Here is a 13,590-nt window from a genome sequence, read left to right on the forward strand (position 1 = left end):
ACCTGCTGGAAGGATATAGATCCATCAAAAATACTCAACTGCTATATATGAATAATTTACTATCGGCTATCAACACAATCACCTAAACATGTATTCAAAAGACTTAATTTCCATAATAAAATGCTGTTGAATGCAACAGTACCTAATAATCAATTAACCTCAACCACCGCAAGAAAAAGCTATCTAATAAACTTGCAAGGACAACACAGACTGTGCATAAAGCTATAAACATACTAAGCCAAGCTAAAAGTTGATAGCAACCTCTCTCGTTCCCCCTCTTCCCCTCTTCCTATAAGAAGAGGTTTTCCTCGTGCATTGTCCATTACTTAATTAAAGCTATCCTGATAGTGGATACAGTTAGGGGTTTCATTTTTCTTCTTAGTATTTACAACATGTCATCAGATGATCCTTTGGTTTTCTCAAGTATAATAAGCGATGTATTGGAGCCCTTTAGTCCAACGATGTCCATTCGAGTGTTCTATAACAACAGGCTCACAGTTGCTGGGTGTGACCTACGACCATCCGCACTTGCGAACCGACCGAAAATTGAGATTGGTGGTGGAAGCCCCACAGATTTCTACACACTTGTGAGTAGAAATCTTACACTCTTAATGTTAAAAACAAAATGTAAATGTCAGGTTGGATGGAAAGCTTATTGTGCAATACCCATTCTCCTGAGTGTGCACTGTGTTGTTAATTTCTTTCCTTATTGTAACATTGAAAGGTACTGGTGGATCCCGATGCACCAACCCCAACTAACCCAAATCTAAGGAGTACCTTACATTGGTGAGCACAATATAATTAATCTCACTTGTTCTTTTTGTGGGTTAGTTTTACTTATCATTCATGCAGCAAACATCATTAATTTGCATCATGTATATAATTTCACAGAGACTGGTGATTTTTGTTATACAGCAAATGGTTAAGATATAATGTGACCATAGATGATGTTAGACATATATATATACTTGGATTTCTTTACCTTTATTTTGTGCATATAAACATATCAAGGAGAGAGATTATATGTGCATAATTATACTTCATGAACTGCCATCTGCTTTAATTCTCTCCTTTTCTTTTCTTCACGTAGGATGGTCACTGACATTCCTGGAAATACAAATGTGTCCTTGGGTATGTAAATATTTTGCTCGGCTTGTGCATAAAGCCATAAACTTTATTACTTGAAATTTTGCTTTTACATCTTCAGAACACGAACAATGTATTCAAATACTTACAGAAACATTAGCACTCCTTCTACTCAATATATAAGAAATATGAATATCAGCAAATCATGAAGTAGCAAAACAATGAGTAAAACTAAAAATAGATCAATAGATACAATGTGTATTATATTTTCCTATCAAAGGCATTCAAAATCTCAATCATGTCTCCATAACTCTAATTGATTATTTCAATATTTGATGAAGACTGACTGACTTTTTTTGAAGGACAGTTGACCAGTAGCCAGCTGTCGATATATTGAATAAGAAAATTTTATTTACATCTCCCAATGGGAGCTTTTTATCCTACTTTACACAATCTTAACTCGTAAATAACACACTGATTAGGGCCACAAATGATCGACCATGATCGTACGTTCCCATTCTATTCTTTACTCTCCTTTTACTAACAATGGGCTGACCATAAAATAGCTTCTTCTGTTGTTTCATTAATTAATCTATTCGTCTGCTTTCTTTCTTGAGAGAAGATCCTCTGATTTCTCTCTTTCCACAAAGACCAGAGCCCCGCAGCCCATGCCCCGTCCCATCTCTTCTTTTGTTCCCCTGATAGGGTGACTCTATTATTCCACCAAACTTCATGTGCAACCTCTGTATGTGTTGGTAGCCTTATGTTCAATGCCGCAAAGAGTCCCATCCAAAAAACCCTAGCAAAGTTGCAATTCTAGAATAGGTGATCTCTAGATTCAACCTCCTCCGTTGTGCACATGACACACTCCCAGTCAACCGCACAGCCCCTTTTTATTAGGTTTTCCCTTGTTAGCAATTTATCCGCTATGAATAGCCAGACAAATACTCTAACCTTGGGCGGTATTTTAAGTTTCCAGATAACTTTGTAGTATTCGCACCTGACTCCTTTTCGATGTAAGACCTTGTAGGCTGATGCCGTAGTGAAGGTCCTTTCTGTCCATTTCCAGGTTAAGCAATTTGAGTTGTCGTCAAGATTTACCGAGCAGTCGAAGAAGGATGAGAATTCAGCTAGGGATTTAAGTATGATCCCTGCATTCCCAAGTCTGCTTGGTGTGAGACACTGTGTAATTGGAGGAGCGTCTGCGCCCATAGACCATTTTCATCGTTGTGCAGTTTCCATAGCCACTTAACTAGAAGTGTCGCATTCTGGCCTGCTATATCTATAATCCCCAAGCCCCCCTCTTGTTTTAGAGCACACGTCCTTTCCCAGTTGACTAGGCAGTTGATTGGTTTACACCTGTCATTTCCTTTCCATAGGAAGTTCCTTCTCTGTTGGTCTATATGCTTTATCACCCATTTTGGTATCCTGAATGTTTGTGCATAATGTAGCGAAAGGGCCGATAATACCGATTTAACTAGTACCAATCGCCCGCCATATGACAGGAGGTTGGACTTCCAACTCGCTATTCTGTTGTGGACCGCCAAAATGATCGGTTGAAATTGGACCTTAGTCGATTTTCGGATTGACAATGGTAATCCAAGGTATGTCATTGGTAGCTGGGAACTTGGGCTGGCTAGGATCCTCTGAATCACATGAGTTGCTTGTGTTGGGACCGATATTGGTACAAAATTGCTCTTGGCCCTATTTATTCTGAGTCCCAAGAGAGATTCATGTCTCCAAGACTAGCGTGAGGACTTTTAGGATTTTTGGGTGTGCCTCCGTGATTATGAGGGTGTCATCTGCATACTGAATCACTGTAACCGGAATATGGATCGGTGTGTGAAGACTGACTGACTTACATTAACTTCTCAAATTTGTTGTCATGAAGTTTAAAATAGTAGCTCAAGCAGCAAAATATTTACCGTTTGCCACTAAAAAATACATTGCCAGTTGTCCTTTAAAAAAAATTAGCATTCGGTGATTCACTGTAGCGATAAAACTTAACTAACATTGTATTGCCCAATGCCCATATCACATCTTGTCTCAAAAGGATATATTGACAGTTATTGGTACAGTTTTATGTGTATTTTCACTTACAAGTATGTAATTGGTGCAGGACAAGAGGTGGTAGTCTATGAGAAGCCACAGCCGACAGCCGGGATCCACCGCATTGTTTTCGTGCTATATCGACAGACTGGTCGGGCAACTGTATTGCCACCTGATTTGTGCCACAACTTCAATTGCAAGAGTTTTGCACGCCAGTATCATCTGGAGATCATGGCCGCAATGTACTTCAACTGCCAGAGGGAATCTGGCTCGGGTGGCAGGCGATTCTGGCCCAACAACTAGATGCATTTCTATAACTCCACATGTACATTATATCTATATATGTGATTGCACTAGAGAGAATAAATTGTAGGCAGGTGCCTGCTTGATTATTTGCCAGTATTATGGAAGATGGAGTAAAATAATTTGAGGTGGATAAGAACTGTTTACTGTTTGCATCCCCTCCATACAGCATTCGCCACGTGGAGCTCACTTAGAATAACGTGTTTCAAAACTAGTTCGCTGAATATAACATGTATAGATGGTGACATGGAGAGCACCATTGTTATTGTAATAAAGGACTAGAGAAAGATGCAGCATGAAAAAGGATAGAAATATCTCACTCATGCTTATCAATGTCATATGATATGTATATGGGTTTGAAAAAATATTAATAAATAAACTTTGTACATGTACACATTACATGGTAGTTTTTTCTACCCTCTCATTCTCCTTTTTTTTTTCTTTTTGAGGAGGTTGGCAGGGGCGGGCAAGGAAAAATAAGATTAATCAAAACAACAGTTACTTCTTAGAGTCCTCTATCTAGAGGGCTTGCAAAATCATTCTAAATAGATTTGTTTAAGCCTTTGTCCTATGATAAACCGATAGACATCATCGGTTCAAACTAGCAGGGATCTCCTCCATAGTCTAACCCCTTGAATGATCAACTGCACCAGCACCTCCCACGGCACCAGCACCTCTTCTATTTTTGCGAGATTTTCAATTAGTTGATTAATACACTCTGAATGTAGGGTTTTTTCAATTCAAAATAAAATCCTATGAGACCAGTCAAATGATATAGTCTAAATAAAAATCTCTAAATTAACCTACTTTCAGAGTCATGCGCTTGATTAATACCTATGAGATTAAAAAAACCTACACTCAATGCATGGTACAGCTCTCTGAAAAAAAAAAATCAAAGATTATAAAATCCTCCTTTTTACAAGTAGAATATAGATAAAGATTTCAGTCGATAACCTAATCTTATTTACTGTACCGATCAATCTAATTAAGTGTCAAAATCAAGAAGTTACAACAGAAACATATAAAAAAATCTTACAAGTAAAATATTTTGTTACTTGATTCAACTCAAAATGTTCTCATGATAAGAGAGATTGCTTAAGGTTTGAACAAAAAAACAATCACAGCACGGGTACAGAGAAGAGGAAAAATTCTGAATTTGAAAGGTGAAGAGTCGGAAGAAAGAAAATGTGCAAGAGCTTTTTATTAAAAAAAAATTAATTAAAAAGGTATGTCCTATGTCAACTAGAGATTGGGAAGCACGAAAATAGGGGAGTAGAGGATTTGGTTCCCATGAAATATGCGGTCCAATCCCATAAATAATGTATGCTTGCTGTATGTATCATTTTTTTATCACTAAGAACAAAACAAAGAAAACAAAACACCGGTCTTTTTTTTTCTCTCCCATAGTTTGTAAAAGAACTCGTAGTTTGTGACACGTTCGTGATTGGCTAAAAAAAACTCGTAAATAGCGTACTCGGTCCATGTTAATTTCCTTTTTATTCAGTAAATTCCTATCTTGTTAGTTACTGAATTCTATTATTACTGCACTATCATTTGTGCAACTGGTATACTGTTTTGAATTTTCAGTATGGGCCCAAATGTAAATAATTTTAGTTTTGAAGGTTCGTATCATAAAATTTCATTTATCCTTGTCAGGGGGACTCGACAGCAAATGTGCAGTTTAAATGGCTCCGGTTAAAACTCTGTTCTAGTTGAATTCGGATTAAGATAAATTACAAGTTGAGAATCTAAAATGGGCCCTAATATGTTGGCCCAATGCTTTACTTAATATTTATTAAAATGGGCTTGAACCCAAACGAAAAGTAAAATAGAAAATGGGCTTTCGGGTTTAGTTTAGAAAAATAAAATAAATTGAAAGGTTGAGCTACATCCTATAGACCGAAAATTAGAAATTTTATATACAACTACATATATGAACTCAATTAAAACCGTAGATGACTAATAACATAATTAAATAAAAAAAATGCTATTAGCTAAATAAGCTTGGCAATTCTCTTCCGAGCTTAAGATCAAATTTGAAGTAAATAACTTGTGGACTAATATTAGAATGTAGAAAGTGTCATAAATAAGTTGAAATGTGATTTGAAATTCTTTTTATTACCATTAATAAATATAATTAGTATACATAGTATCATTATATAATACAATTCAAGTTAACTCATTACATAATTAAGATATTAACATACATTGAAAAACCAAATTTTATATTTTTTGAAATTTTTCTACTATTTATCAAAACAGTCATAAAATATATTAAAAATAATAATAAAATAATATGAAAAACCCTGTCTTAAAAAAATCTGAAAAAATACTAAAAAATATTTCAAAAAATATAAAATTTTGGACATGAAGTGCATAGAAGCTATAATATTCAATAAAACATTACATCAACCATTGTCTATTGATAATTGCACTCGTTGGTAACACCTTTATTCAAGCCCTCTAGTAAGGGCAAATTGAAAAGAAAAAAACAAACTTCATGCCACACAATCAGAACCAATTATATCCACTGCTTTGCTCATGGCTTCACTTGAAACCCAAAGAAGATGATTTTCAGGAAGGAAATGGCAAACTGGTTCAACGCCAGGCTCCACATTCAACAACTCAAGAAAGAACCGATTGAAGTTTACTGTATCATGATGGCACACAGCAACAGCATTAACTTTTGAGCCATCTTTTCCAACTAAAGGAACCAAAAATCCTTCGTATGCAATATTGGTATGACAGTAGTGTACCGCCTGTGGTGATGGCTCCTGGTGGCATACAACCAATCTAGAATGATAGGGTAATTTCTTTATTGGAGAAGCTATTGTGTATAACACTTTTCCTTGTGGAGCCATTGATTTACTCCGGATGACTGTTGTCGAAAGGGCTTTTATATTAGTGGTCCCGAGTAAATTGACAACGTTATCGATCATGAACTCGAGAGAAGTTGAACAAAACTTCTTTTCACCAATCAAAGTTGGTTCCTCACAGTCTTTGACAATTTTTTCTATTTGTTTTGCTTCATCACTATCTGGGACCATCGAAAAATTGTCCAAGATCTGAGGGAGGCTGTCAGAACAAAATTTTATGCGATCGGCTTCAGTGCGAGACATGAAGGCACCTCCAATTATGGTTTGATCGAAGTTGAGCCCTTGGTTCATTTGTGCTCCAGGGTGCATGTCTTTTCTCGGGAAGAACGTACTTCGAACATAGTCAGGCGATGGTAATGCACCCGATAAAATAAAAATATTTTGTGTCATGCCTTCACGCACTTTCACTCGGTGTTTGACGATGCCAGAATTATTCATTGCTATTTGTAGCAAGTAAACTAAAGTTTAGAATTGCATACAGGATGTTATTATTTATACATTTTTGGAACAATTAACCATTACATTCAAATGCGAAAACAACAACTCTTCATTTGATTATGTACTAGATCATGGACATTACTATATACTAGCATTCAATAAATTTATATCTACCACAAATGTGAAATGTTAGTGCAGTGGATAATTAAAGTGACAACACAGACCCATACATAAGAATATATTTTGGTGGAGCATCCGACTATATCTAAAATATTGCAAAAACTGAACATTAATATTTTTCTCAAGCCACTGGTAAGTTCCTAACTCGTATTTATACAAGTAAATAATGTTGTTTCTTGGTTGTCATTAATTAACTAGTTTAGTTGTCCTTTACTAAGTAAATTATACTACGCCATATCGTATCTTGTTTTAAGACAATAAAGTCGAAGAGGAGAACAAACCGGGATCAATGAGATTGCGGATGGCATTTGGCATGGTGGTGTTGGGTAGAACAGAGAGCCAGTAGGTCTCCAATGGTGAAACTGCATCATGAGCTTCTACTGCCGCAAGAACCTATAAGATGTATTTTTGTTCATTTTGGTGTCAGAGAAAATTTGATATTATCTTAAAAAGTTGTATTTAGATGAGAACTTAGCTTACAAGGTTGTCTTTTTCCTCTTTTTTTCAATGTTTCGAGTGAGCAAATAAATGTTTTTCATCCCAATATGAAATTCCAATCTTATATCTTGTACTAAAGGGGAGAGACTTGTTTAATTTTGTCATTTCATATATATATTTTTCTCCATACAAACTTGAAAGTTGTCACGAAGAGTATCTTGGATGGTTTGATAGGGTTTGATAGTGTTGATAAATTTTATGATTGACACATCATAAATTTACATATATATTAAATATCAAAATAAAAATAAAAAACTGAAGAGGCAAAAATATCGAAAAAGAAAAGCAAGAAATTGAAGCTAAAGCTACGATATAAATCAAATGTACAGTAGATTTACATACTCACCAAAACAAAAGAGATGATGAACAGACGGGCCATGACTATTAGAGCAGAGAAGAAGAATAATCTCAGATTGGTGTGTCTTTGATTGACAATCTTAGGTTCTTTTAAAGGCGCAGGAATGAGTGGTTATTTTGGAATAGTACCTGGGGGAGACAAAGATACATCGTATGCTTTTAAATTCCGATTGCTAGATTTGAGGTGTCAAAATAAATAGGATATTATATAATTATTGCTAGATATGTACAAGGATATATAAAAAGGTAACTTGCCTTATGTGAAGATTGCATTAAAATATTTTCTAATATTTTCTAATATTTTCTAATATTTCCGATAAATCGTATGCTTTTAAATTCCGATTGCTAGATCTGAGGTGTCAAAATAAATAGGATATTATATAATTATTCCTAGATATGTACGAGGATATATAAAAAGTATGTATCCTTAGAGACTATTGCAAAACTCAATATTTTGTGTAGTTACTACAGTAAAGTAAATATTTAGAGAATAAAACAAATTGGACACTTAAATATTTTTCTTTTTCTCTTTTGGTGGCAAGACGTAATGGAATGAAACAAATTGAACACTTAAATATTTTTCCTCCAATTATACTTTAGAGAATAACAAATGTATATTTTCCAAGGTTAACCAACATAGTGAAAATAAGCTTAATTTGTTAAATTAAATATTGAATTAATATCCATTCAACTACAAATTAGGTCTGTCAATGGATGTTCAAAATACGATAATCCGCTCCAAATGCGCAGTTGATTTCTAACCAACATATTATTAATGGTGTATTAGTTCCATATAGGATTTATTAAAAATAATATAGTTCACCTTATTTTTATATTCACACTTGGCTCCTTCTAAAGGAACTATTGGTTTCATGCAAGAGCAAATTTCAAAAATTTAACTTGAAAGAAACCTATATAGATCTACTTAATTATTTGACTAACGATGAATCTTATTTAGCATTTTAACTTGTTTAAACTTTATACCTCAAATCCTGATCTCTAAATCAAGAAGTAGGGACTTGAGATGTAAGGTTGTTGCCTCCAAACAAGAAAACCTCCACTAGTATCCACCAAGGATTCGAGAAGAGAATCCAAGTTTTCCTTGCTCGAGGTATTACTTAAATTCACACTCTTAAATCGATAGTTCTGCTTCTTTTTCAAGCTAACTATTAGATGAAATTGGTAGAGTTTTTTCTCAACACATGAGAGGATGGAAGAGAGAGATGGTAGCCGCCCCAATCTCTTAGATGGGGTGATTTTTATACTCAAAAGTTAGGGTTAACTTTATGAGTAGTATTTTGGGCCAATGGGCCAATGGATAAACTTGTGGACTTAACCCATATGTCAAATGGTCGCAACATGACCTATTTACTCTCTTCTATTTATTTATCAATTGTTCACAAATAAAACATCCAATGAATTGTAATTGGGCCAATCAATTTAATTTCCTCATGTTATGCTAAGATATAAATTCACATGCACATAAATTTATATATAGATTTAAGGTTGTCATCTCCATGACTTTATTTTATAATCATCAAATGATACTAAAATAAATTTCTCAAATTAAATCCCTTTTGGTGTAACCCAGTAGAATCTAGATCACGTTGGCAATAGAATTAAAACTATTTTAATTCCATAAATCATAAGTGGTATCTAGCAAATATGATGGTCTAAGTTAAATATTATTACAGTATTGTGAAAAATTAGGATTGTTGGATCCAAATGTAGATACTAATAGTTTATCTTATATATATATATTACTTCTTTCACAAGCTGAAAGACAACTTCCTGCAGCAACAGCACCTGCCTTGTCTAATGGAAAGAGAGGTACCGTCCTTTTCTTGTTGGAATAATAACACTGGGGTCGTGTGTGTATAACCAGAAAAATATTTGGAGCAATGTTATATGCTTCCTTCAAAGCATGATATTGTAATGTATAGTTGGGAGAAGTTTGAGCTCTTTCTATGTGCTTCTTTGAAATATGTACCTCATATCTGGTAATTATACGAAAAGAACTGAAAGCAACCCTTTCCTCTTTCTTCTGTATAAGAGATAAACAGTGTGCTTGAAGTGGTTATTTGGGGTATCTTATTATGTACATGGGAACACTAGTGGAAAATATGGAATCAGGATCGGTTATATACGCATATCAGTATCGGAATACAACCGATCCTGATGAAGGCGATACTAATACTATCAGGATCGGTTTTGTATTTTTTAAAAACCGATCCAAATAGAAACTATTATGATCGGTTGTTCATTAAAACCGATCTTAATAGCAGTTACCTGGATCGGTTTTTCTTAATGAACCGATCCTAATAGGTATATTCTGGATCGGTTCTTTAAAATAACCGATCCAGATTAATACCTATTAGGATCGGTTCTTTCGTTTAACCGATCCTGATAGTTTATTCCCTCATTTTTTTAATACTCGTTATTAAATAAATTAGTATCGGTTTTTTAAAAAAACAAATCCGATCCAGATTATTCATATCAAGATCGGTTTTAACAAAAAACCAAACCGATCCTGATAGTATTTTATAATTTTTTTTTATTAAAAATTATTTTTCTAGATCGGTTTTTTAAGAAAAACCGATCCAGATACTATCAAGATCGGTTTTTATGTAAAACCGATCCTGATAGTATTTTCCAATTTTTTTTATTAAAAATTGTTTTTCTAGATCGGTTTTTGAAGAAAAACCGATCCAGATACAATCTGGACCGGTTCTTTAATATAACCGATTTAGATTACTGTCTATCTGGATCGGTTCTACTAAACAACCGATCTAGATAGTCAACAATCTGGATCGGTTCTATTAAAAACCGATCCTATTGGAAGCTGGTCAAATAATTTTTGTTTTTACATTGTATTTATATCAGGATCGGTTAATAATTTTTGACCGATCTAAATTTGAAGTATTAAGAACGGTATTTATATCAGGATCGGTTATTAATTTTTGACCGATCTAAATTTTGAATATTAAGAACGGCAATGTATTTTGACCGATCCTGATTCTTTGTTTTCTTTTTTACATTCAATTTATATTAGGATCGGTTATTAATTTTTGACCGATCCAGATTCTTCTTTTTTTTTTTTTTTTTAAGAATCAACATTTTATATATTCAGATATATTGCACTATTGATATTTATATATTGATAGTCTATTTAAATCCATAAAATTTAATATTACATATCAGGATTGCTTCAAATTTAAATGATGGATTGCTTCGACATCCATTAAACTGAGAAATCTCACTGGGAACTTATATAGGATTATAAATTAAGAAAACATGACATGTACAATAAATTAGATGAAGCACAAACAGCACTTCATCTGGAACTCTGCCAATACAAAGCGCTAATTAAATCTCCCACAGGACCTGTTTCTTACATCTAATGGCATTGCACATATGCACCAGCCATTGTATGATGACATCACTCGCGAGATCATCCCACATGCAGCAATCCTTCCATGAAGTCGCATGTTGTTGAGCACTGCCTCGAGCATTGCACCACCGACATTCTCAACAAGCTGCCTGACTGCCCCAGCTGCTGCTGATACGAACACATATTCACCTTCCTTAGCCGATGCTATTTCATGAAATCCTACAAATGCTGTAAAACCTGGCATCCCTGTATATATCCAAGTATTTTAAAACCAACGTATAAATTAGCGAAGTATACTTTTACCGACATATCCCTATGAATTCTTTATTTGCAAATGTAACAAACAAGGGTGTAATGCTGAAAGCCAATTTTTGCTGAGACGAATGGATGGGAATAATAAATTTATACACAATCAGAGTAGTTACTCTTACCGAGTATACCAGTGTAGTAAGAAAGAGGCAAATCGGGGTGGTTGATTTTAAATAAAACTTGGGGTTCAATAATCAAGCTATATTCTTCACGTCCTGTAGTGCCCCAAACCAAGTCTCCTACTTCAAAATTTGCATGGGTAGAATCTATTACTTTGCTTACTCCAAAGCTAGTTAACACCTGTAATCAAATGAACAGAGAATGAGATATTTGGCTGATTCCTCTGTCATAATTTATTTTTGAAGGTCCCTGTAGCAAGCCTATACCATATGGACCTGCATACCCTTTTTTAAAGAGAGGCTCAAGACCAAACCTTCAAAAAGTTAACAATAACAATAACAATAATATTAAACAGACTACTTTTTGGAAGCTATATATAGGATATTCATGGTAATAGGTGGAATAAAAAAGCACGATGTATTAGAAAAGGTTCATTATCAAAAGAAGAATGGTATAATTTGAGCATCCAAACCTCCTATGTTAGCATATGATTCAAGAGGGGCTTTTTCGACTTTCATCACTGACACCATGGGGTCCACTTCATTTTGTAATATACCAACAACAGATAGTACCTGGTAATAAATCAACACATAAGCATGTTATATGGTCATCTACAGAGGGTTACCTTCATGCTTGTCATAAATTAAGTTTGCAAATAATAATTAATTCAAAACGAAAATGTAAATGCAAATATACTGAACCAGTTGCTACCTTAAAGCAAACTCTTTCTAGTTATCCCACCAAGATTGAAAACCCAAGATCCAAAATTCTAGAAAAGACAAAATTTCAACCCGGCTCAAGCTGATCCTTATCAACAAACGACAAAATTCCAACATAATACTCAGGCCCCAAATAACTTGATACAATCGCATGGTTCTCATCAACCTTAGATCGACCCTCTTCGCTCTTGTCTTCATGCGGCTTCAACCTCTCCTGACCAGCATGTTACGCGAGGCCCTTAGGAAGGCCCCCCCAAAGCCAAAGCCAAAGCCATAGCCCCCTGTCTTCCCCGGACGTAGTCACATGAGTGGCGAACCAGACGCCACGAAGTCCCCGTCATCTTTGATCTGGACCGTCAATTTCTTTGCCTTTTTCGCCTTCTTCAGATCTGGCTAGAGGAATTGAGAGACGGAGAAAGATAGATTGGTCACCAACGGAGGAATTGAGAGAGAGATTGGGAGAGGCGGAGAATGAGAGGGAGAGACGGAGAGAGAGAGGGGGAATGGATTTTGGCTAAGTTAATTGAAATTGAAAATGAGATAGATTGGATGAGGCGCCAAGCGAAAATAATTAACCTAGCGTCAAATGAGATGGTTTTAGGATCAGTTATAGGATCGGTTCTTATTTAAGAACTGATTCTATTGTTTTATTGATTTTAAAAAATAAAAAGAAAAAGAATATCTGGATCGGTTCTTACCTAAGAACTGATCCTGTTATTTTATTGATTTTAAAAAAAAAAAAGTATCTGGATCGGTTCTTATCTAAGAACTGATCCTGTTGTTTTATTGATTTTAAAAATTATATACGAACTATTTGTAATAATTCATAATGTTTAGTTTTATGAATGTTAGCACATTCTGAAGAAGGATCACTAAACTAAATTATACTGAATTAACGAACTTCTTAAAATTAATTGATGAACTATTCATGATTTGTTCTCTGAACAATTTTTTTTTTTGTTTCTAACAACTTTAGTTATTGGTATTGAGGAAAAAAATTCACACCATCACTTTCGTCATAAAAATACATGTCGGTCACATGTTCACATAACATGCACGGACAAAGTCAGATTTTTAAACTATCAGTGTCAAACATACAAATTAGATGTCAATCATATAAAATTTTCACAGTATGAAAGTATGGATGTCAATTTTACAAAATGCATAACATCTTACTTTAAAAGTGAGGCTATGGTGTTTTATAATATACATATCAAGATAAGCTCTGGATGAAAATCGATGTGCATGCAACAATTGTTATATG

General features: G+C 34.5%; 2 protein-coding genes across 2 annotated transcripts; one reads left to right on the forward strand and one right to left on the reverse strand.

Annotated features, from left to right (window-relative positions):
- Positions 1 to 317: 317 nt before the first annotated feature.
- LOC144561086 (protein VERNALIZATION 3-like) lies at positions 318 to 3,822 on the forward strand. The gene is made up of 4 exons (XM_078310293.1): positions 318 to 587; positions 725 to 786; positions 1,091 to 1,131; positions 3,206 to 3,822. The coding sequence occupies exons 1-4, from the start codon at positions 393 to 395 to the stop codon at positions 3,436 to 3,438; spliced, it is 531 nt and encodes a 176-aa protein (XP_078166419.1). The 5' UTR covers positions 318 to 392; the 3' UTR covers positions 3,439 to 3,822.
- Positions 3,823 to 5,676: 1,854 nt separating this feature from the next.
- On the reverse strand, positions 5,677 to 7,809 carry LOC144560208 (BURP domain-containing protein 6-like). The gene is made up of 3 exons (XM_078309385.1): positions 7,777 to 7,809; positions 7,214 to 7,325; positions 5,677 to 6,754 (listed from the first exon to the last, which is right to left on the reverse strand). The coding sequence occupies exons 1-3, from the start codon at positions 7,807 to 7,809 to the stop codon at positions 5,937 to 5,939; spliced, it is 963 nt and encodes a 320-aa protein (XP_078165511.1). The 3' UTR covers positions 5,677 to 5,936.
- Positions 7,810 to 13,590: the final 5,781 nt, after the last annotated feature.

The sequence above is a fragment of the Carex rostrata genome, chromosome 10 (genome assembly GCF_964058835.1).
Source record: "Carex rostrata chromosome 10, lpCarRost1.2, whole genome shotgun sequence".
Taxonomy (NCBI): domain Eukaryota; kingdom Viridiplantae; phylum Streptophyta; class Magnoliopsida; order Poales; family Cyperaceae; genus Carex; species Carex rostrata.